The sequence below is a fragment of the Suricata suricatta genome, chromosome 14 (genome assembly GCF_006229205.1).
Source record: "Suricata suricatta isolate VVHF042 chromosome 14, meerkat_22Aug2017_6uvM2_HiC, whole genome shotgun sequence".
NCBI lineage: Eukaryota > Metazoa > Chordata > Mammalia > Carnivora > Herpestidae > Suricata > Suricata suricatta.
In genome coordinates, this window is record NC_043713.1 from 46817196 (window position 1) to 46841546 (window position 24351).

Sequence of the window (24351 nt, forward strand, 5' to 3'; positions counted from 1 at the left end):
CTGTGGAGAACCTTTAAATGAGCCAGGAAACCTGGATTCGAATCATGCCTGGGCCTCAGTTTGTTTATTAATAATGTGAGATTTGGGGCTGGGAAAGCTTTCTGTTCTGAAAGTCTCTGATTTCCATAAGGTGGGATGAGGACCACTATGCTTATTCCTGCTTTAACAGCACAGAAACTGAGGCAAGAAAAAAAAAGGAGGAACAGGGGGATTTGGTCAAGGTTATGAGGATCAATGGGCACAGCCCAGGTCACTCAGTATCCAACTGGCTGCTTACCCACTGGGCCTCCTTGCCTTTCGGGTGTGAATGACTAACTGTCTTCACCCATAGCTGCCCAGCCTCCTGTGACTGCAGATGCAGATGTGAACAAATTTTGCAGGTCATCAGGGTCCCAGAGGCTGAAATATACACAAGGGAACCTTCGTCCCTGTTTTTGGTCTTGTCCCAAGAATGCAGTTGTGATCTAATCTAATCTAATGACGTGAAGGCACACATTTCTGTGAAATTTGGCCTTATCAGTGTTTAATTCCATCCAGTCAGTAAACCTGTCAAACATTTATGGAATACGTACGCTGACCAAGGTACCATGTTTGGCTCTGTTGGGAAAATCAGAGAAGCCCAAGGTTGGGCCCTGCCCTCTCAGAGCTCCCGGTCTGTGCTGGAGCCACATACCAGTGCCTATAATAAAGGTGAGATGGCAGGGTGGCATCTGAGGCCCTGGAGGTACAAATGAGGTACAGCTCGTACGACCTGGCTCCCTGGTTGGGGTACCACTGTGGTCATATCTCTTGCTTTTCAATTTCTAATAAAAGTCACAAGCCCCCACTTCATATAGTTACAGGAAGTCAGCCTCTATTGTGGAGTCTCTCTTCTCCAATTGCCCTGCCTCCAAATGCAACGAAGAGTGACCACTGTTTGGAGTGCCCTTTGCTTTTTCCTTGGCCACCCTGTGAAGTTTTCAAAAATGGATTTCAGTGGGGGCACCTGGGTGGCTCAGTCAGTTAAGCAGCCGACTTCAGCCCAGGTCATGATCTCACAGTTCATGAGTCCGAGCCCTGCACAGGGCTCTGTGCTGACAGTTCAGAGCCTGGAGCCTGCTTCGGATTCTGTGTCTCCCTCTCTCTGCCTCTCTCTCTCTCTCTCTCTCTCTCTCTCTCTCTCTCAAAATAAATAAAACATTAAAAAAAATTTTTAATGGAATCCAGTATAGGCCACTACTTACCTGTCCACTGCTAGGCCAAGGCCTCATTGCTGCAGACCTCTAGGGTCCCATGGGGTGTGGTCTCTCAGGTCACACAGATGGGCTTAGGCATCATTCCCAAAGCATAGCTTCGGTATGGCTCAGGCTGGTTGAGGGGGCTTTTGCTACTGGACTGAGTCCTCCCCTTTAGATTCTTACTTTGAACCCAGGAGCTGGTCCAGACCCTCTGTCCCCATATGGTGAGTTTCACTGTGGAAGTCTTTTTCTGGCAGTTTGTTCTGCTTGAAAAAAAAAAAGTTTGAAGCTCTACCTTGGCAAGCACCAAGCTCCAGAAATAATATGGGAGGGAGCAGGAGGTATTGTCCTCCACGTTTTTTTTCTTTCATGACTTAGCCAGAGATTTCCCAAGTTTTTACACACCCTCCCCTCTTTCCCCCACCCAGTGAAACACTCTTATCATAGCTCCTCATAAAATTAGAACTTTGTGGATTTTTAAATATTTGATATTTTTATCCAGAGATCGCTAGAAAGCACAGATGAGATAGAGGTTCTGTAATAATTAGAAACTGGCTGGCAAAATGTAACAGAAAATAGATATTGGCTAAAGGAAGACAAACCTCACTAACAAAAGAATATTTTCTCCTTCCAGTGGAATTTTAGGCTTCTTTCTCATGCTCAGCACAGTAAAGCTAAAGAGCCTTATGGCCCCAGGGCAGTGTGCAGCCTGGATTTTCTTCGCTAAGGTAAGAAAGAGGGAAGGAGTGGGAAAAATCAACCTCAGGGCCCTCATGTCTAGTGTTCTTGAAGCATGTGTTTGATCTTCCTGAAACCATTTCTAGTCATTGGCCCTGAGCCTGATCCCTCACTCATTCCAGTAACGATTTCTGCCTATTTTATCAGCCTGTCATAGTCTTTATTACACTCCTGGAAGGGCTAATCCCCCTAACTCCCCTTAGCCTTCATTTCCCCATCTGACCATGAGAGGTTTTGCCCCCCAAAAATCTCTTAAGTCTTCTCCAGTTCTATGAGATGGTTCCTGGATGCATGGAGCAGGTTTTCTCTTCCTTCCTTGGGGCTGTGACAGTGTCCAGAGTCCAAGTGAGTTGCCTGACAGGTCTCAGTCTGTCAGGGATGATAGAGAAAGGATAAACAAATGGCCAGGTTGAAGGCCTTGGTGGAACCTTCAAACAACAGACTATTATAGGAATGTCTGTCGTGTATCTCATGGCCATAGTTGAGGCCTACAATAGAAAAGGGGGAAAAAAGAAACAGAAAAAGCAGCTGGGGGGTGCTCAGTCGTGACTGAGATGCTTTGGGACTAACTTTTTTCTAGTAAAGCGTGTCATTTCTCTCGTGTCTGTGAAGGAGTCAAGCTGTAGGGCCCTAGGTATGTTGCCTCTGAGAAATGGGCTTTCTTTAAAAAAAATTTTTAAATGTTCATTTATATGTGTAAGAGAGAGAGAGAGAGAGAGAGGCATAGAGTGAGTGGGGGAGGGGCAGAGAGCCGGAGACAGAATCTGAAGCAGGCTCCAGTCTTTGAGATTTCAGCACAGAGCCCAATGCAGGGCTCGAACTCACGAACCATGAGATCATGACCTGAGCCAAAGTCGGACACGTAGCCAACTGAGCCACCCAGGTGCCTCTGAGAAATGAGATTTTTAAACTTAACCTAATGAAATAATCATTTAAGCTTAGATCTTCTCTCATCTTTATGTTTGTTGGTTGATTTTTTTCCCCCAAAAAACAAAAACAAACATTTTTCTTTGAAAACAACATTTCATAGCAATATTTTCACCTGTATAGTTCTGCTTTTTAATAGCATTAATACTTGTAATTATAGCAAAATGTAAAGAGTGGCTGAGATACTGACTTATAGCATGACGGAATGAGGAGGTGGACAAATCCTCCTCCCAAAAAGTAACTGGAAAGCTGGAAAAAGATTGTCAAAAATATCCATTTCAGCTCACTAAAAATTGACCAAAGCCATGCAACAAACTGGGAAGCAAGCATTTGTTCACGAAAACTGCTAAACTTTGGGTGGGAACAGTGTGAGCCCGAGGTGTTCTTTCCTCAGGTTGCTCCCATTCCCTCCTCCCCAGCTCTGTCAGTGTGTTATTTCAACCAGAGCAGGACAGGTTGTGAAAACCAGCAGCCTTGCTGCCACTTCCAGAATATTCTCTTTGGAGTATTTTTAGTTAAAGTGGTCATGTCTGTCATAAATCAGTAAGAAGAGCCAGTAGCTCCCCTATCTTGAGTTTATAGTCCTCTTTGGGGCAAGCAATGGTCAGTGGTCTAGCTGGGGACATACCGGGTAGTTCAGGAGGTGAGACCACTATCAGGGGCTTGATAGCTCTCCAGGTGTCCCAGATTGACCAGAGTCTGTGTGCATGAGTAGCAGAGATGGAGTGTGCCCAAAACACCCACATGTCCCTAGCCAGCAGAGCCTGTGTGCACGCAGAGGAGATGGGAGCCAGCAGAAAGTAAAAGCTGGGGCAGACATGAAAAACTTCAACCTGAAGTTTGGATGTACTCCCCAGCCCACACACAGTCGGAAGCAGAGAGGAGAAGCCTTTCTGGCTGCAGATGTTTGAGCAAAACCTCTGACTAGTCTTTCATAGAATACTAAGTGATACAGGTATGAGGGTGACATCTAAAAAGCCAGAAAAAGCCTAAAAATAAAAACAGGAAAAAAATTGAGTAAGGACACCATCAAGTGTACCGTATATAGGAGACTGATTTCATAGACTTAGTCCAGGCAAATTACTATATCAGCAAAACAACAATGCTCTGGGAGAAAGTCAGAATCCAAAGTTGCTACCATATGTGATCTAAAATGTCCAATATTCAACAAAAAAATTTAGGGGCATTCAAAGAAACAAGAAAGCATGATCCATATGCAGGAAGAAGGCAGTTAATAGGAACCATGTCTGTGTCTGTCCTCAGATGTAGGACTTAGCAGAAAAAGACTGCAAAGCAGCTATTTAAATACCCTTAGAGATCTAAAGGAAACCATACTTAAAGAATAAAAGAAAGACTCAGTGAATACAGAATCTCAATAAAGAGGGATGTTTTAAAAAACAACCAACCAAGTGGAAATTCTGGAGTTGAAAAGTACAATAACTTAAATGAAATGAACAATTCTTTAGAGGTACTCAGTAACAGACTTAAAGGGCAGAAGGAAAAATAAGTGAATTGAAAGGTGGAGCAAAAGAAATTATTCAGTCTGAAGAACAAAGATTGTTTAATAATTGAAGAAATGTGAACAGAGGCTCAGAGATCTGTGGGACAACATCAAGCATATCAACATATACATTATAGGAGTTCCAGAAGAAGAGGAAGGTGGTATAGAAAAAAATACAATCAATAGATGACATCTCATCACAAACAGGGGAAGTCTGAAGACAATAAGATAATATATTCCTGCTGAGAGAAAAATTGTCAACCAGGAATTCTATGTACAGCTAAGCTGTCCTTCAAAGATGAATAACAAAGACATTCCCAGATAAAGACTAAGAGATTTATTGCTAGCAGCTATATCAATAATTACATTAAATATAAATAGACTAAATACCCCACTCAGAAAGCAAAGTTGTCAGTCTGGATAAAAAAGCAAGACCTGCCTATATGCTGTCTACAGAGGACACACCTTAGATTTCAAGACACAAATAGGATGAAAGTAAAAGGATAAAAAAAAAACATCATCATACAAGCAGTAGTTTGCTAGCTGGAGTGACTATATTAAAATCAGACAAAATAGACTTTATGACAGGAAATGTTATTAGGGAAAAACAAAGACATTTATTAATGATAAAAGGATTAATACATTAGGAAGATATGACAGTAATAAATGTATACACACCTAACAACAGCAGGCCAAAACACATGAAGCAAAAAGTGACAGAAGAGAAAGGAGAAATAAATTATTCAACAGTAATAGTTGGAAATTCCAATATTGCACTCTCAAAAGTTCATAGAACAACTAGATAGAAAAGCAAGGGTATAGAAGGTACAGATATCTTGAATAATACTGTCCACCAACTTGTCATAACTGACATGTGACACTCTATCCATTGACTGCAGAAAACACATTCTTCTCAAACATACATGGAACATTCTTCAGGATAGATGTTCTGGGTCACAAAAGTGACACAAAAGTCTTAGTAAATTTAAAAAGATGGAAATCATTTAAAGTATGTTCTCTGCCCACAGCAGAAATTTTAACAGAGTACCTAGGTGATTCAGTTTGTTGAGTGATCAACTCTTGATTTTGGCTACGGTCATGAACCCAGTATCGTGGGATCCAGCCCTGTGTCAGGCTCTGTGCTGAGCATGAAGCTTGTTTAAGATTCTCTCTCTCTCCCTCTGCCCCTCTCCCCAACTCATACTTTCTCTTTCTCTCTCAAATTAAAGAAAGAAAAGAAATTACAACAGAAAAAAAATCTAGAAAAAAACCCATTTATTTGGGAATTAAATAACATACTTCTAAATAGCACATGAGGCAAAGAAGAAATCACAAGGGAAAATAAAAGTATTTTTTAGCTAGACTAATAAAATAAGAAAGAAGATACAACTTATCAAAATTAGAAATGATGTCAGGGGCATCACTACATCTGTATAAACTTAAAAAGATTATATATTATGAATAACTATTCATATTATGCCAGCAAATTAGACAATTTAGAGGAAATGGACAAATTCCCAGAAATGTACAAATTAGGAAAATTGTCTCAAGAATAAATAGAAGATTTGAATAAACTCATAACAAGTAAATAAATATAAATAGTAATTAAAAATCTTTACACAAAGAAAAGCTCAGGCCCAATGGGCTTTCCTGATGAATTCTATCAAATATTTTAAAATGAAATATTTTTTCTTTACCAATTCTTCTAGAGAGCTGAGGAAAGAGAATAACTCCCAATTTATTCTATGAGTTACCCTGATACTAAAACTAGACAAAATAGGGGCACCTGGGTGGCTCAGTCGGTTAAGCCTCCGACTTCAGCTCAGGTCAGATCTCATGTTCGTGGGTTTGAGCCCCACGTCGGGCTCTGTGCTGACAGCTAGCTCAGAGCCTGGAGCCTGCTTCTGGTTCTGTGTCTCCTTCTCTCTCTGCCCCGCCCCCTTTCATGCTCTGTCTCTCTCTGTATCAAAAATAAATAAAACATTAAAAAAAATTTTTTTAACTAGACAAAATAAAACCATAAGAAAACTATAGACCAATATTCTCCATGAACACAGATCTGTAACAAAACAGTAGCAAACCGAATCTGGTGACATCAGAAGAATTGTATACCAGAATCAAGTGAGATTCATCAGGAATGCAAAATTGGCTTAATGAATGAAAAGTACTATAATACTTTTATGTATAGAATAAAGAATAAATAAAGAGCCACGTCAATAGGTGCAGAAAAATGATTTGACAAAAATCCAACATCCCTTCGTGATAAAAAAAAAACCTCCCAAGAAACTAGCAATAGAAGGGAAACTTCTCAACCTGATAAAAGGCATATGTGAAAAACCTATGGTTAATATAATACTTAATGGTGAAAGACTGAATACTTTCTCCCTAAGATTGGGAACAGCACAAGAATATTTGTGCCTACCACTTCTATCCAGCAGTACAAGACCAAAAAAAAGCAGGGGGGGGGTGGGTGGAGAGGAGGCATCCAAATTAGAAAGGAAGACATTAAATGGTCTCTATTCACAGATGACATTTATCCTATATGTAGAAAATTTTAAGATATCTGTAAAAACATTAATTGAACTAATGAACAGTTTATCAATGTCTCAGGATACAAGATCAATGTACAAAAATCAATCATAGTTGTATGTATTAGTAATGAACAGTCATGTTCATAAAAATTAAATTAAGAAAATAATGTCCTTCCTAATAGGATTTAAAAATACTTAGGAACTTAGCAAAGCAGTTGAAGACTGAAAACTGTAAAATCTCTCTGAGAGAAACTTAAGAAGATCTCAATAAATGGAAAGACTTGATGTTAAGACTGAAATTCTTCCTAAGTTGATCAATAGGTTTAATGCAGTCCCTGTCAAAACCCCAGCAAATGCTTTGTATAAATTCACAAACTGATCTTAAAGTTTATTTGAAAATTCAATAGCTAAAACAATTTTGAAAAAGAAAAACAGGGGCACCTGGGTGGCTCAGTCAGTTGGGCATCCAACTCTTGATTTTAACTCAGGTCATGGTCTAATGGTTCAGTTCGTGAGTTTAGGCCCTGGGTGGGTCTCTGTGCTGACAGTGCAGAGCCTATTTGGGATTCTCCCACACACACCCCCTGCCCCTCTCTCACTTGCACGCTCTCTCTCAGAATAAATAAATAAATTTTAAAAAGAAAAAAAGTTGGGAGATTTAAACTACACAATTTAAAAACTTTATAAAGCTAGAATAATCAAGACAATATGGTATTGGCATAAGGATAGGCATTTATGGTCTGTTGACTTTCCATAAAGGTGCCAAGGCAATTGAACATGGAAAGGGTTTTCTTTTCAACAAATGGTGCTGGAACGACCAGGTATGCAAAAAAAAAAAGTACGTAGATCTTTGTCTCCCATCATCAACTCAACCATAGATTGTAGGTAAACTTAAATGTAGGAGCTAAAACTAGAAAACTTTTCTTAAAATAAAACGCAGGAAGAAATCTTAACCAACCTCAGTTTAAGCAAAGAGTTCTCAGATATGACATCAAAAGCATGAGCCATATAGTAATTGATAAATTCAACTTCATTAAGATAAAAAAAAAAAAAAACAGGCTTCACATCTAGCATGCAGCCCAAAGCAGGGATTGAATCCACGACCCTGACTGAGATCAATACCTGAGCTGAGATCAAGAGTCGAACGCTTAACTGAGCCACACAGGTGCCCTGGACTTAGACTTCATTTAAATTAAGATACTTTGCAATTCAAGGAAATGGACAAAAGACACTGTTAAGAAAATGAAAAGCCACAGCCTAGGAGAAAGTATTTTCAAATTATATATCTGATTAAGGACTTGTTTCTAGAATATATGAAGAATTCTTACACTTTAGTGAGACTACAAACAACCCAACTACAAAATGGTTAAAAGACGTGAATACATACATATATATATATATATAATGGAATATTACTCAGTCATAAAAAGAATGATATCTTGCCACTTGGCAGTGACGTGGATGGAGCTAGAGAGTATAATGCTAATAAGAGAAATAAATCAGTCAGGGAAAGACAGATACCATATGGTTTCACTCATATATGAAATTTAAGAAACAAACAAGAAAAAGGAAAAATAAAGAAAAGAGAGAGAAGCAAACCAAGAAACAGACTCTTAACTATAGAGAACATGCTCATGACCCAGGGGGACGTGGGGGGGTAATGGGTGAAACAGGTGATGAGAATTAAGAAAAGCACTTGTGATGAGTACCAGCTTGGTGGAGTCCACTCCAGCAGGTCCAGGGTTCCCTGAAGGAGGGACAGTGTCAGTGAAAGGGAGGGATTGAGAGAGCCACGAGATTCTTTCTGATCACCAGGTAGGCATCTCTGCCCTGACGGAGACTCAGCTTTATTTATGGTTAAGTGTATGGGGAACAGCACAGAAGTGGCATTTGCCTTAGACAATGATTTCTGATGGTAAATTTCTTTGATATGTAAAAATATCCCAGAACAAAGATTGGTAGAAGACTCATGCATAACCTTTATGAATAGTGATTGATGTAGGTGATTTAGATGCTTATCATATGGGGGAAGGAAGATATCTTTGGCATTTAAATACAAGACAGTGTTTTTAGCATAGCAAAGGCAAAAGTTAGTTCTTTGTGAGCAGGGGTCCATAGCCTCTTTGCTTAAGGAGAAGTATAAGAAAAACAAGATTCTCAGGAATTGCAGTGTTTACTCCCTAATCACAAAAGAAGAAGTTCCTACAATAAATTCCTTCACAAGGTGCAATCGGCATTTTAGGGCCAGAATAAGGGGACAGGTCACTCCTGATACCAATCAACAAGGTACCTTGGGGCTTCAGTGCTCAAGCAAAAACAATGGAGTGGGGGGTGGATATCGGTCACCATCTGATGGCAGGAGGCCTTGCAAACCTGCCTTAACCTCACAAGGAGTATTCTCAACTTGGTGAGTTTAGAAATGGCTGATATGGAAATGTTGATTCACTATATTGCACTCCTAAAACTAATACTATACTGTATGTTAACTCATTGGAATTTAAATAAAAACTTTAAAAAAAAGAGAAAAAGATGTGAATAGACATACATTCCACCAAAGAAAATACATGAATGGTTCATGAAGTCCTTAAAAAAGAACTCAATGTCATTAGCCATTAGGGAAATGCAAATTAAAACCACCATGAGATATCGTTACCCACTCATAAGATGGCTATAATAAAAAATACATAGACAATATCAAGAGCTGATGAGGATGTGGAGAAACTAGGATCCTCATAAATTACTGGTAGGAATGTAAAATGGTATCGCCACTTTAGAAAACTGTTTTGCTAGTTTCTTAAAATGCTAAGCATAAACTGACTATATAACTCAGCAATTCTGTTCCTAGAACCTTACCCAAGAGAATGAAAACAAAAAGACTTTAACATGAACATTCAGAGTAGCATTATTCATAATTGCCCCAAACTGGTCAAAATCTAAATGTCCATCAGTTGGTGAATGTATAAACAAGATGTGTTCTTCACATACAATAGAATACTATTTGGCAATAAGGAGAAATGGACTATTACCTCATTGCTACAACATGGATGAATCTCAAAAATGTTATGTTAAGTGAAAGAAGCCAGTGCAAAAAATACATAGAGTATGATTCCATTTATTTGAAATTTCCAAAAAAGGCAAATTTATAGAGACAGAAAACCTAGTGATGGTTTCTTGGAGCAGAGATTGACTACAAATAGGCCTAACGAAGGTTTTTTAGTCCATAGAAATGTTCCAAAACTGGGTTGTGGTGATGGTTGCACCATTATTTAAATTAATTTATTAAATGTGTTCATTAAAAATCATTGAATTTTGGGGGTGCCTGGCTAGTTGGTTAAGCATCTGACTCTTGATTTTGGCTGAGGTTGTGATCTCACAGTTGTGAGATCGAGCCCCATGTCCGGCTCAGCACTGAGTGTGAAGTCTGCTTGGGATTCTCTCTCTGTCCCTCCCCCATTCATGTGTGCACTCACATTCTCTCTCAAAAAATAAATAAAAATAAACATTTAAAAAATCATTGAATTTTTGGGGGTATCTGGGTGGCTCAGTTGGATAAGCCATCCCACCCTTGGTATCAGTTCAGGTCTTGATCTCCGGGTCATGAGTTTAAGCACCGTGTTGGGCCCCATGCTAGGCATGGAGCCTACTTAAAAAAAAATCATTGAACTTTACATTTATAATGGGTGGGTTTTATGGCATGTAAACCATCCCTGAAAGCTGCAAGTGCTTGAAGAATAGTGCTTACATATTGTCCTTGGGTATTAGGAAGGATATTTTTGTTGTGTATGTTTTTGCCTGTTTGGCCACTACTTTCATGAGCCTCCTTTTTACTTATTTAAATTTTTCTTTTTCTTTTAAACTTGGAGGGAAGTTCATCATTTCCTCCTTTGTAGCTGATTCAAAAGTATAAGGATTTTTAGTTGGCTGCTAAGGTTTAATGCTAATCCTCCTTAAATGTTGAAAATTGGATTAGATGAGCCACTAAGGTCTCTTTCCAGCTTCGGTACATCAAGCAGTTTCTCTTTTTCTCCCTCCCTTCTTCCTCCTTTTTCTTTTCCATTTGAAAATAAGCTCTGTTATCCTCAGTGGCATAATACTTTCCCATTCTTTGGGCCACCTACACATCAGAATGTGCTGACATTTGAAATACAACATAATTGTACTTAGCAATACAACATTTCCCCGTGACGTCATTGTGACTCTAGTGAGTGCCAGCATGTTTGGAAAATGACTCAGAAGGATATTCCATTGGCCCCAGAGGAGAATTTGGATTCTGTGGAAAAACTCAAAGATACTCAGAAAGGAAAGTCATTCAGAAGAGCCTGAAGGCACCTTCTTCCTTGCTCCGGAAGGATCCATTCTCTGCTGTTTTCCAAGTTCTCACATGAACTTCATCACTTCCAAGGCATCCATGCTTCTCTCCGGTCCTTATCTTAGTATCTTCTTGAGGTCTGAGAAGGCTCAGTGTGGGGAAAATGTGCCTTTGGAGTCACTTTATATTGTTACCACTGTTATTCTTGTTTTTCTGTCTGTGAATTTAAGAAACATTCTCAGGGTACCTGGGTGGCTCAGTCAGTTAAATGTCCGACTCTTGATTTTGGCTCAGGTCATAAGCTCTTCATTCATGAGTTCAATCCCCCCATCAGGGTCTGTGCAGAAAGCGCTGAGCCTGTTTGGGATTGATTCCCTTTCTCCTCTCTCTGCCCCTCCCCTGCTCTTTCTCTCTCTCTCAAAATAAATAAATAAACATTTTTTTTTAAAAGAAACATTCTAGGGGCGCCTGGGTGGCTCAGTCAATTAAGCATCTGACTTCGGCTCAGGTCCATGAGTTCGAGCCCCACATCGGACTCTGTACTGACAGCTTGGAGCCTGGAGCCTGCTTCAGATTCTGTGTGTCCCTCTCTCTCTGCCCCTCCCCCACTCCTGCTCTGTCTCTCAAAAATAAATAAATGTTAAAAATTTTTTTAAATAAATAAAAACATTCTAAAAAGCCAAATATAACAGACTTTTTAGCAACTTTTTAAAAATTTCTCCTTTCAGTTTGATAAATTTGGGCGTGTGAAATCTAATTTCATTTGCATAAAATCTTGGAATCCCTTCCTGCTTGTAAAGCACTGATGCAGGAAAAAGTGAATGAATTTGAGAGGAAAGCAATGAAATATGTAGACATATAAGGAAAATGTGGTATGCTAACGTGTTTCTCTAGCAGAGTTAAGTGCTCATGTGCGAATATTTTCCAGATTGAAAAGTGCCTTGTCTCATCCTTGTTAACTTCAAACTGACTGGTGTTCTCAGCATCCACTGGGAAGAAGCAACTGAGGCCAGAGTGAGTTTATGCTGAGGATGAACCAGGAGAGAAGAGCCATTCCCAACAGCAGCTCTGGCCCTCTAGGCCCTTAGAATCCAGGGTTTGCTCTTCATTTCAAAGCTGCTTCCATAAGAATGCTTTTTTCCTTTAAGCTAATGCCAAAGTTACTGCTGCCATTTTGTCCTGAGTCAGTGGTGGACCAGGAAACCAAGTCTTAGTCTGTTCTCTATGGCCCTGGGGAAGATTTTTCTGTAGCTTGCCTTGGATGTATATCTTGATTTGGTTTAGTTTGTTTTTTGATTGTTGAGAGTTGCCGGAGGCCCGGTCCGGCGGGTCCAGGGCTCCCTGAAGGGGTAGCGGCAGACGAGAAGCAAAGAGAAGCAAAGAGACACTCACACAGCGCAGTTTCTTAATTGGCCCAGCCTGACATTCTTATTCCATCTCCTGTATCTCCTGTATCCTGTATCTTCGTATATCTCCATCTAACTCCTCCTGTATCTTCTTATATCTCCATCTAACTCCTTCTTAGTCAGGTCTTGGACCTTTATTTAAAGACTTATCACATCAAAAGGTGGAACTTTTACAAATAATTTTCAGTGACAAAGGTGCTTTGAAAAGGGTGCAGAAACAGGTTTTACAGAGGTTTTTTTTTAAACTATTCTAATTACAATGAGGTAACTTACACATCATTGGATAACAGGATATTCTCAGTGAAAAGCAGATAACATATACATTTGTTTGAACCAGTAGTAAATTTTACAACTAAGAAGATAGCAGGATGTTTTTAGTGAGAAGCAAGATAGCAAACACATTTTATAACAATGATGCTAAAATTTAGTCATAGACAGGGCTAGAAGGCATTCTATTTGGCTCACAAGAGGAATACGTTTGTGATGGTTAGTAAGTAAACCTTTTGTCAACCTTGTTCTTTGATGTTGAAGGTGTTAGCGCCATAGGTGCCCTAGAGCAGCCGGCCTTTGCATATGAGTTTAAGTTGTAACTACTCTTACCCATCCTCACAATGGGCACCAAATTAGCATATGTATTCACAGTAGCTTATGCCTGGCTCTTGTTTGTTTCTATTTCCTAAGTTAGGCTTTCTATCTCCGGGCCAGGGTAAACATTATCTTTGTGTTCTTTAACCTCCTTTATTTCCATGTCTTAAGTTTGTGAAGCTCAATAGAAGAGCCTTTCCGACAAACATCTGCAGTGTCTCCTTTAACTTCCTCTTCACAGAGGTGGGAATATGCTTCCTCCCATGAGGTTTCTGGGGAATATCAGTCTGATTTGGAACATCAGAAGGAGATGCTAGCTTCGCCCCTGTGGCAGGAGCCGTGCTACGTCTACCATTTCCTTACTGTGACCGTGTCATCCAGCAAGGCCGATGCAGCTCCCAGCAGAGAGTCATTTTTCATGTGCTCAGGGCTAGGATGAGGGCCACCATGCAGTGTGGGGTTGGCCCCTGAGAATAGTGAGTGCCTCCTTAAATGTTGCATCCTAGGCACCCTGCTTGCCTCCCAGTCCCTTCCCTGACAATGTATCATGAATTACTGCCTGCCTGAAACAACTGTGAATTCCATGGGACTTGAAGGTATACTAGATTCTTACAGTTTGGGTAGTATTCAAAGTGCCTTATATCAAGGTACATGATCTCTCTTTGAATGGCCTTCTTTTTGGACATGATTCTACCAGTCAGCATTTATTGGGGAAGCCTTTGGAGTCCAGGGTGGGAGGAAAGGGTTAGTATGTGTGTAGGGCCTGCTGAGTGCATCTTATAATCCGGAGGAGGAGAAAAGAGCAACAGGATGGAACTGTTACAGGACGTTGCTAAGCGGGGTGGCGCTGACTTAAGGAGTTGGGGAAAGGGGAGCTCCAAGTGGGCTGAGGCAGTAGAGAGAGAGAGCAGGCCCTGCAAACCGGGGTTGCCTGGGAGACATGAAAATGGAAGGACAGCCTTCTAGGATGAGTGGCAGGGGCCCCGAGGCAGGATGTGCATGTGGGGAACCATGAGGAAATAAATCTGACCAGAAGAAGAGGAGAGTGTGAAGGTGTGAGGATGTGAGGGGGATGTCGAGCCCAAAAGAGACAGATTAGGAAGCCCTAAAACCCGTGCACCAGAAACCACTGTGAACTTTTGAATGAGACCAACTAAAGGCAAGTCATGTTGGAAATGAGTTCCAAGCATTTAGAAGGGAGATGCGTCAAGGTAGTGAGTGATGGCAATAAAGGTGAGAGGTCAACTTGATTGACAATCTGGAGAAAAAGAAGTTGTAATTATTTAATCTAAGTTTTATGTGATGTGATAGAAGAATTAGATAACAAAGACTCACATTCTTTTGGAGCAGTAGGGAGTGTGTGACAGTCATTTGGGTCCAGGGAGTGGCCGAGAGGGAAGCTCACAAATGGCGTTTGTGCTTGAGACACGAGACATCCATGGCATCACAGACAGAAATGGATGGGGGGGCTATGAAAGAACATCTTTGGGGAGGGAAGCTGGTGAAATCTATTTTAGACGGATGTGTATGGTGAGGAAGCGTCTAACTGGAGTTGCTTCATGTGGACACATGGGGTGAAATGGAGAGCAGAGCTCAGGGCTTCGTGTGTCCATTTGGGCTCCACTTAGAGCAGTGGAGTTGGAATCATGAACATCAAGAGGGGCGCCTGGGTGGCTCCATCAGTTAAGTGTCCAACTCTTGATTTTTGCTCAGGTCATGATCTCAAGGTTCATGAGATCGAGCCCTGCATTGGGCTCTGCTCTGATAGTGAAGCCTGCCCAGGATTCTCCTTCTCTCTCCCCCTCTGCCCCTCCCCTGCTCACACATGCATGTGCACACTCTCTCCCTCTGTCTCTAAATAAATAAATAAACATTTTTTTTTTAAAAAGGAACATGAAGAAATAGACAAGCTCACTGCAAGAGCAACAAGAGAGGTTTGGGTGAGCAGAGCGGACTGCTAAGACTTTTGCTTGGGAGACACTTAGATACCAGAGGGCAGAAGGTAGATCATAAGAATCCAAGAGTACATAGACGCAGGAAGGAGATTATGACTGGTGGTAGGCAGGGGGATAGCCAGATGTAGCAAAGATAACTTCTTTTCTGAGGAAAGAAGGACTTGGGCATATTTGAAACCAGAAAAGAAGACGCTATATACAGAGAGTTTGGAAGATGCTGAAGAATGACGGGAAATAGGGAGAACAAACCTCAGTGGGAGACAGAAGGGGGATGGGGGCTAGCTTTAGAGAAAACAGCCTTTTTCCTTTGCCTCCGTAGAAGGGCAGTGAAAATGGGAAGGAGGCTTTCCCAAGAGATGTATGGGACTGGGATTTCAGGGGAACGAGGAAAGAGCCTCACTGTTTGGTTTTCAGCAGATAGCTCAGAAATGTTAGAAATGTTATGACTCAAGTGAGCTCTGACTGTTTATGTATCTGTTATTTAAGGCTAAATGCTGATGACATGTACATTCAATTTTAGGATTATATATGATGACTTGCTAGGAGCCTGATCATTGATTATCAGTACCTACTTAAATAAAACATTTGCCAGCTTTTAAAAGTCCTTCATAGGGGCACCTGGGTAGCTCAGTCAGTTACATCTGACTCTTGATTTTGGCTCAGTTCATGATATCATGGTCTCAAGATTAAGCCTTGTGTGGGGCTGCAGGCTGAATGTGGAATCTGCCTAAGACTCCCTCCTCTTTCTCTCTCTCTGCCCTCCCCCGCCCCTGCTTGCACAAATGTATGCACACACTCACACACTCTCTTCCTCTCAAAAAAAGTCCTTAATAGAACCCATCAGAATAAAGTAGGAATCAGCAATCTCCCCTTCCCTCCCTATCACCAAAGTCTGCCTTCTCTCATGGAAGATTATGTGTAAATACTACAAGCAGTTGATTGGAATGTTTTCCCTGTTACTAGTTAGAGTTTGGGCAGTCAAAATCCATACTTATATAATGGGTTTCCTTTCCCTTTGCTTCTTCGGAAAATGCTTCTTACACAGCCCAGATGGAGGATGGGGGAATCTTCCTAGACATGGTCCCATGTAAATCTTCAAATCTGGAGTGTGTGGTGGGTGCAGAAATGGAGCAAGCAGACAAAGATCTAGGAAGAAAATATTGCAACATTAGAAAATTCTGGAGCTGAACTCCCCAGTGTTTCAAGCTAAAACAATACATGAGATACTGTGTGTGAGGGGTAGCTGGGGTGTAATGATGTGCTACGCAAACACAGAGCATTGCCACATAGAGTTATATAAACCTGGACCAGGACTTAATTCTGACCTACCTCTGAGTCCCAGGTCTGCCACTTTCTAGATGTGTGCTCATCTGGAAACAAATATAATAATAATGTCTAGTGTACCGTGAGGATCAAATAGTATTTAGACAGCCATAGAAGAGTGAGAGCTGGTAGTTGGCCGGTCCTCCCTGGCCCTGTCCACCACTGGTTTAATTCTTTCACCAAATTAGCTAGTAATTTCCTGAATCTGAAATTATTGTTTGTATCCCCTAGTTCTAGGTAAGTGAATTTGGCCATGGGCAGCTACTGGAAATTTGGCATACATGAGACCAGGGTCTTTCACATGTACTTAATCAGACATTGTCTGACCAAAGAAGCCATTGATGCCCCATTCACAATGTTTTTAAACCTATATAAAGAGTCATTGATTCAGAACAGTTGCTAGGCCCGTGACAGTGTGTGTTTGTTGGTTCCCATGGAGACCACCCGCTGGCTGTTCTGTGATGGAGCCTTAATTATACACTGGGATTGCCGGGGAGCCTTCAGAGCTGTCTCCATAACAACACCTCCCTGTGTAGCAACAGATCGCCATCCCGAACTGTTTCCCATAGAGGGGTTGCTCCAAGGTTCTACTGGAAGGTTTCAGCCTCCAATTGGTTTATCCTTACCAAGATCTCCTAAAAGGACAAGAATTTTTCTGAGTTTTGACTAGTTGTTCCTCTGACTGTTTTGCCAGACCTTGGAGCACAGACTGTTGTCTTTCTTGTTTCAATGACATGTTGACATTTCTCTTGACCTATTACCAAGATATTGAACCCAGAAGGTGCCTTGGCAATGTCAGTTTATGAGGTAAAATTAAGCCTGTTTTATGTATAGGATGAACTTTGAAAAGCGTTGTCAACAGATGCTGTGAGACTTTGATGTTTGGAATTTTAAAATGTCTCCAAGACCATTGATAAAACGCCTGCTGTTTCTGGTAAAAAAAATTTTTTTTTCTAAACAAGAAGGAACAGCTTAATGTCTTTAAATATGGAATCACGCAAATTTCATGTCTTCTAAATAACATAATTCTTTACTTAAGTTTTTAGATATATTTTTACAGAGGTTTCAAGGCTTAATTTTGAATCATAACTTGAACTTTTGAGGAGGGGACAAGTGAACACATCTTCCAGGTTCAGGAGTGAGGCTTCATAGGTTCGATTTCCGGCATGCACAAATTTACACACACGTGTGCGTGCACACACACACAAAGGAAAGACCGTGGGAAATCCTGGGAGTAGTTGTGGGAGTAGCTGTGGTGACTGGCACGTTTTGCTCTCACTAGGTCCTCTGTGCTGCACAGCGTTGGTTCTCTCCCTCCTCCTACTCTGTTGCTACTATTACTCCTTCCCGCCCAGTTTTATTGGGACTTGATTGACATATAACCATGTATTAGCTTAAGGTGCACAGCATAATGATTTACTATTTGTATATATTGTGAAACAATCACTGTAATAAGTTGAGTTAACCTCCATCACCACACATAGTTACAGAAAAGATGGGGATCACCTCATGAATTTGTGTCATCCTTGGGGGGGCATGCTAATCCTCTCTGCAATGTTCTAAATATGGCATACATGCTGCCGAAGTGGGCACAGTTACGTCCTTTCCTTTATTATTCTCATCATCCTTGTCATCGTCACTGTCTTTCCACACCACCTGAATGGGGAAAGGGAATCAGGAAAGAGGAGCTTCCCTGGCTCAGTCTTCTCTCTTCTCAGCCTAAGACTCCACCCCCCTTGCTGTGACACTGAAAAGCTCATCTGAGGGGCACTTGGGCTGCTCAGACCACCTTCAGCTCAGGGCATGATCTCACAATTCATGATTTTGAGCCCGCATTGGGTTCACCGCTGTTAGCACACAGCCCCCTTCAGATCCTCTGTCCCCTGCTCTCTCTGCCCCTCCCCTGCTTGTGCTCTCTCTCTTTCTCTTTCTCTCTCTCAAAAATGTATAAATGTTAAAAAAAAAAAAAGAAAGAAAGAAAAGTTCACTTGATGAGATAACTTTCCACGCAGCAGTTAGTATTTCTTCTGTCTTCCTCCTTCGGTGGTTATTCAGCACCATAAGGCATCAGGAATGGTTTGATGAAAATAAATTATTAAACCCAATGAGGTTGTGCTGTAAAGCGACTTTTCTGTCAGTGAAGTGTACTTTAAAAATCTAACTATGGCTATGACCTAATTAAATCACTTTTCTTTCACAGTTTAGGCAGCTCTGCCAATGAGAATAACTTCTCATGGAAAATGAAAACCTAGAGACAGAGCATAATTTCCTTTACAGTCTCTAGCTGGGCAACAAAAACAGCACGTGGGGATGTCTTTCCATGACATCACTGTCGAGGCGACAGGAACTTGAAGTGGCAAGTTCAGGAGCTGCCTTGTTACTGTAGAGCTGTATGGAAACAGCGAAGAAGTTACTTATCTGGGAATTCTCTGTTTATGAATAAGGTTTTCCCAGAGGGCACATGGGAGGAGACATACAGTTGTGGATTGTAGAAAAAAAATTAAATTCCATTTCCCAATGTCAAAATAATGCATATGGAGGGATGCTAACAGACAGTTTGCTGTTTTGGATAAGGTTGCTGTTTTCTTGTTTCCAGTGATGAACTTCTAATTCTTTTCTTAGCTATTTTTAGTGTCACTGACCATCACAATGTTCTCTGCTGCAAAAATATGATAACAATGCTCGCTTTCACAACTTTTGACCTGAATGAGTTTGCATCAGTTCATTTACTAAGGAAATACCGTGAATTTCTACAAAGTTCCTGGCTCCATGGTTTATATATAAAATTTTTTTAAGTTTATTTATTTATCTAGTTTGAGACAGAGAGAGCGAGCACAAGCCAGGGAGGGGCAGAGGGAGACAGAATCCCAAACAGGCTCTGCACTATCAGCATGGAACCTGACACGGGGCTTGAACTCATGAAACGTGAGATCGTGACTTGAGCCAGAATCAAAAGTTGGAAGTTTAACCGACTAAGCCACCCAGGCATCCCTATATATATAATTTAACATAACTGAGGTTAAAGTGATTTTTGCAACACGAAGTCCAGTTAATTAGGAATGGCTGCAAGGCCTCTGCTGGGGTGGGCACTGGTGTGTACTCCGCTCACTGCAGGATAGTACTGCATACACGAGTGCTGGGTAAATGCCCGAGTCCGCTGGTGGTACTTTACACAACTTTGCAGGTTTGTGCACTCGTGTCAGAAATAGAGAAAGGCGGAATTCTGCATGTCACCTCATGTAATACCTCCATCTGCCCCCAGTAATGCTCTCCACGCACACATGCCTTTCCTTGTGCCATTTATCATTTCCTTCTAAAGACCCTCTTTCCATATCCCTAAAACTAAGTTCCCCGAGGCGTGGCCCCACACAGGGTGATCAGCACAGAGCTCTCCTGTACGTGCTCAAACCAGAGGCGGGGCTGTGTGAGCAGAGGTGAGCTGCCTGGGCCACGAGAGAAGGAACCGCCATAGTCAGAGCTGATACAATGAAACCTTCCTTGGGAAATCCAAAGGAGGAGACTTTTAGGGGCACCTGGGTCAGTTATCATCTGACTTCAGCTCAGGTCACAATCTTGAAGTCCGTGAGTTTGAGCCCTGCATCAGGTTCCGTGCTGACAGCTCAGAGCCTGGAGCCTGCTTCTCTCTCTGCCCCTCCCCAGCTCTTGCTCTCTCTTTCTCACTCAAAAATAAATAAACATTAAAAATTAAACAAAAACAAAGGAGACTTTTATGATGAGAAAGTACAATAGAAAGGAATGACGTGTGTATCTGAAAGACTTGTAGTGATGTTGTTTTTGTTTATACGTAAGTAAATGTGTCTGACTGCAAGGCTAGGCACTTAACTACAAGCAGGTTGTGCTTGTTTATATGGATCCAAAATAGCCAGTCAGTCAATTATGCAGCAGAAAAGTTTTTTCAGGCAACAACAAATGCCTGGTACCACGTAAACACGAGTGTTAGACTTTTTCATTTAATTACATGTACCCTCCTTGGGGGTGGGGGCTGGGTGTATCTCCCTGGCTGCACTCCCACGTCTGTCTTCTCCACCTGGGACTTCTGGGGGCTGGGGGTCTGCACAGGGAGCTGGCCCCAGTGACATCCGTCTCCGAGGAGAATTCCACCTTGTTTCTTTTCTGTCTCCCCTCAGGCCATTATTCCCTATTTGGGGCTTTGTGTGTTTTCTGCAGTTTTCCAGGCACACAATGTTTGCCCAGAATGTGGTAGGTGATTAGTGAAGAGTTGATAATACCCACCACTTTCCCTCACCTCCCTGTCAGGAGAAGAAAAGGAAGGGCAAGAATCAGGCAGAATAGAATCCTTCCCAGCCAGCCACCTGGGTGTGAGCCTGTGAGCCCAAGTGGGGCAGAGCATTTTTTTTTAAGTTTATCTGCTGATTTTGTGTGTGTGAGAGAGCACGCAAGCGAGGGAGAGGGAGAGAGAGGGAAAGAGGATTCCCAGACAGGCTCCGTGCTGTCAGCACAGAGCCTGATGTGGGGTCCAGGCATCATGGTGAGATCATGACGTGAGCCAAAATCGAGAGTCAGACGGTTAACTGTGACTGAGCCACCCAGGCTCCAGGGCATATCTTATTCAAGGTTATATCCATAACACCGGTGGAGTGTCCCCACTCTCCATCAATATGCCTAAATAAGGTGTAAAGTGTTGGGGCTTTTTCCCCGGATGCAAAATGTGAACTGCAAGAAATTTGATGAGTGTCAAAGTGCCTCCTACATTTTTTTAGTGACACTGGAATTAGGGGCCATTGTTTTCAAGTGTCTCGTTAGTCTTTTGTACAATGACTACCCCAGCTTCCCCGCCAAAAGAAACAAGATTTTCACACTGCCTTAGTTCTAATTCCTTCTTAGAATTAGAACTCTTTGGTTTCAAGGAGTTCTTGAAACCACCTGTTGTTATCTCTGCACTACCTTCTCTTCCCCTGAAAGGATTTTCACCTGTGAAAACAAATGTTTTCTTTAGGTGAGAGTGAGAGGTGTTCTCATGACTTTGGGTCCTGTATTCTTAGAAATCCTTACCTTCTGAATGCTACAGTAAGCGTCGTTGATGCTACCATCCCAAATTGCCAAATGTTGGCACCATTAGGCTATGCTGTTCAGAGCTCCTCCTTCTGTGCACGCTTAAACTATTAGGATTTGAGAATCCAGCACGTTGTGGGGGCAGGGGAGTTTGGCAGTTATTCAGTGTCGTCTTTCATTGGAGGATGCTTGATAAGTTTTGCCTTCAAGGATAGCTAGAACTCTCGAGAAATTAGAAAGAGAGTTGACTCCAGAGAACTGAGGGATTAGGTGTCCACTCGCATGCCCCACTGCAGCCAGCCCGACTCTGAGCCCGTACTCTGTGATTGATTACTAGAGACTTCTTCACAGAAGTCCTCCCTGGCCCAGCATCAGTGCTGAGCTACAGCTGCGTGAACCACTCAGCTCTCATCAAGTCCTGATGCATCTTCTGTGAAGTCGGTCATAGTTGTTCCTATTTTCCTCAACTTGTGCTTGACTGTTCACTCTAAGAATTATGTAATGCGTAAATGGGTTTCAGTACTCATGCTTTATTTATTTATTTCCTTATGAAAGAGGAGAGAGAGTACGTGCACAAGCAGGAAGGGGCAAAGGGAGAGGAAGAGAGAGAATCTTACGCAGGGTGGCAGGCTCTACACCCAGCGCGGCGCCGGCTCAGGGCTCAGCCTCACCACCATGAGACCACGACCTGAGCTGAAATCAAGAGTCTTGAATGCTTAACTGACTGAGCCACCCAAGGTGCCCCTCAATACTCATGCTTCTTGTGAGGTTTTTCTTTTTCCTGAAAATTTTTTTTCAACTTGCCCTGTTGGAACATGTTACATTCAGCAGATTTATTCAGCAGAGATTTATAGAGTGATGAGACAGTAGAGAGTGGTGACAGATAGCCCAGCTCTTGGGAGACAGAAAGACCTGGATCAGAATTCCATCCTAGCAGTGTAACCTCGGAAAGATGACTTAGCCTCTGTATATATCCACTTTCCCGTTGTAAAATGGAGGTCACTGTATGACTTCACAGATAGGTCGCAGGGATTGTAGGAAATAATGAGTGCTGAGCATGTTGTGTTTGCTGGGACAGTGTTGCTTGCAAGCAGTGAGCTTTTCCTTCACCGGTGGAGAAATGTTTGAAGTGTTTGCATTTTGGATTCGGCTCCAATTTGAGAGCCAGTTTGTGTTGATAGGGAGCCTTCACGTATGCTCTGTTCATTCTGGTATCGAGAGAAATTCAAAGTGACTAGATCCAAGTAACACCATAGGGCTCAAAGTGCTTTTTTCAATTTTTCAAATGACACAGAGAATCTAAGTTATCTTTTTTTTCCCTAACATTTTGGAAGTTCTACACGGTGTTTATTTAAAAAAGAAGCAAGAAAAAAAAGAGTCAGCCCTAAATACGGTGGGCCGGGTCTTCTGTGGGGAACTTGTAGCTGTCTGCTTGGTTGTAAGAGAATGGGGAATTGAGACGGAAGTCGTATCAAATCTGATGTGGAACCACATACCCACCTGAATGGCTAAAATTTTAGACACTGGAATACAGCACAGTACCATGTGCTGGGGAGGAGGCAGAGTAACATTTCTGGTTTAGAAAACACTAAATCTCAGCTTTAGAAAAAGAAGTCCATGTTACACAGAACAGTCCGACTCTTGGTATATGCCTAGGAGAAATGAAGATGTATACACACGTGTACCCTTCTCTCTCATCCACTTCTCACCGATATATTTTGCCTGTAACCTTTGCCTTTTGAAGCTTCTTGAGAATTCTCACTGGAACAAGTCAGGGAATGAATAAAATCCCACATCCCCTTTAAAAATTTTTTTTAGGTGAAGACCAAAACTTAATCCTGGAGAAATACTTTAATTTTTTTTAATGTTTATTTATATTTGAGAGACAGAGCATGAACAGAGAGTGGGAGAGAGAGAGAGGGAGACACAGAATCTGAAGCAGGCTCCAGGCTCTGAGCTGTCAGCACAGAGCCTGAGGGGGGCTCGAACTCACGAGCAGTGAGATCATGACCTGAGCTGAAGTCAGCTGCTTAACTGACTGAGCCACCCAGGTGCCCCTCCCTGAGAAATACTTTATAGAGGATTCCTTTCTTTCTTATAGAGGGGAAAACTGAAATCCAGAGCGGGCAACTCGCCTGCCTGAGGTCACTCAGGGAGTGTGTGACCCCCAGGACTCCCCCCACCCCAGACACAGGCACAAAAACAAAGGCCCACGAGAGTGGCATGGGGTGTTTTGAAGTCTGGCATGCTGACCCAACTGCATGCCCAGTTGTCCTGGAACCAGCTGCCCACTTCCCTAAGTGAAAAAAATTCCTGGAATTTTTTTAATACCTTGCTAGGAAAAAAGGGGTTCCTAGCTATTATGTTTTTCTCTCTGTTTTTTTCAGCTTTAACAGTGGCCACTACTCATCTCACCTTGTGCTCCAGTTGATACCCAGGGGCTTAGAGTTTGCTGACTTGTTCGTACTGTTCCTTCTATGTAGAATGCCCTTCCCAAACTTCCTCACCCGGATCAACATGGGCATAGTCTAGGTGTAGGGCTTGTTCCTTGGTATTCAGAGCATACCTGTGATCTCAGCACTTAGCGTGTTATATTGAAATTATTTGTTTGGTTACCTCCAGGAGCAGCTGGCCTGGAATAGGGTGCCGTGAGAACAGGTTCTGGACTTCCATTGTCGCCTCTCTGGCGCCCAGGGAGGTGCTCAGTGATGTCATTTGGCCTCTGCTCCATTCCAGCAATAACTCAAAGCCCTTTTCCTTTTTCACTTCTAATTCGGTGACAGCTTCTTCTGAAACTGTTAGTCATTGTTTTTTTAACTTTCATT

General features: G+C 41.9%; 1 protein-coding gene and 1 non-coding gene across 2 annotated transcripts in view; one reads left to right on the plus strand and one right to left on the minus strand.

The window, feature by feature from the left end:
* The window catches only part of TMEM241 (transmembrane protein 241), a 116291-nt gene that overhangs the window by 70094 nt on the left and 21846 nt on the right, over positions 1 to 24351 (plus strand). The window contains exon 13 of the mRNA XM_029921958.1: positions 1852 to 1945. Coding sequence (XP_029777818.1) covers positions 1852 to 1945 — 94 coding nt within the window. The remainder of the gene's footprint in view (positions 1 to 1851; positions 1946 to 24351) is intronic.
* LOC115278560 lies at positions 17984 to 18085 on the minus strand. Its single transcript, XR_003902965.1, has one exon. It is a non-coding gene; the product is annotated as a U6 spliceosomal RNA (small nuclear RNA).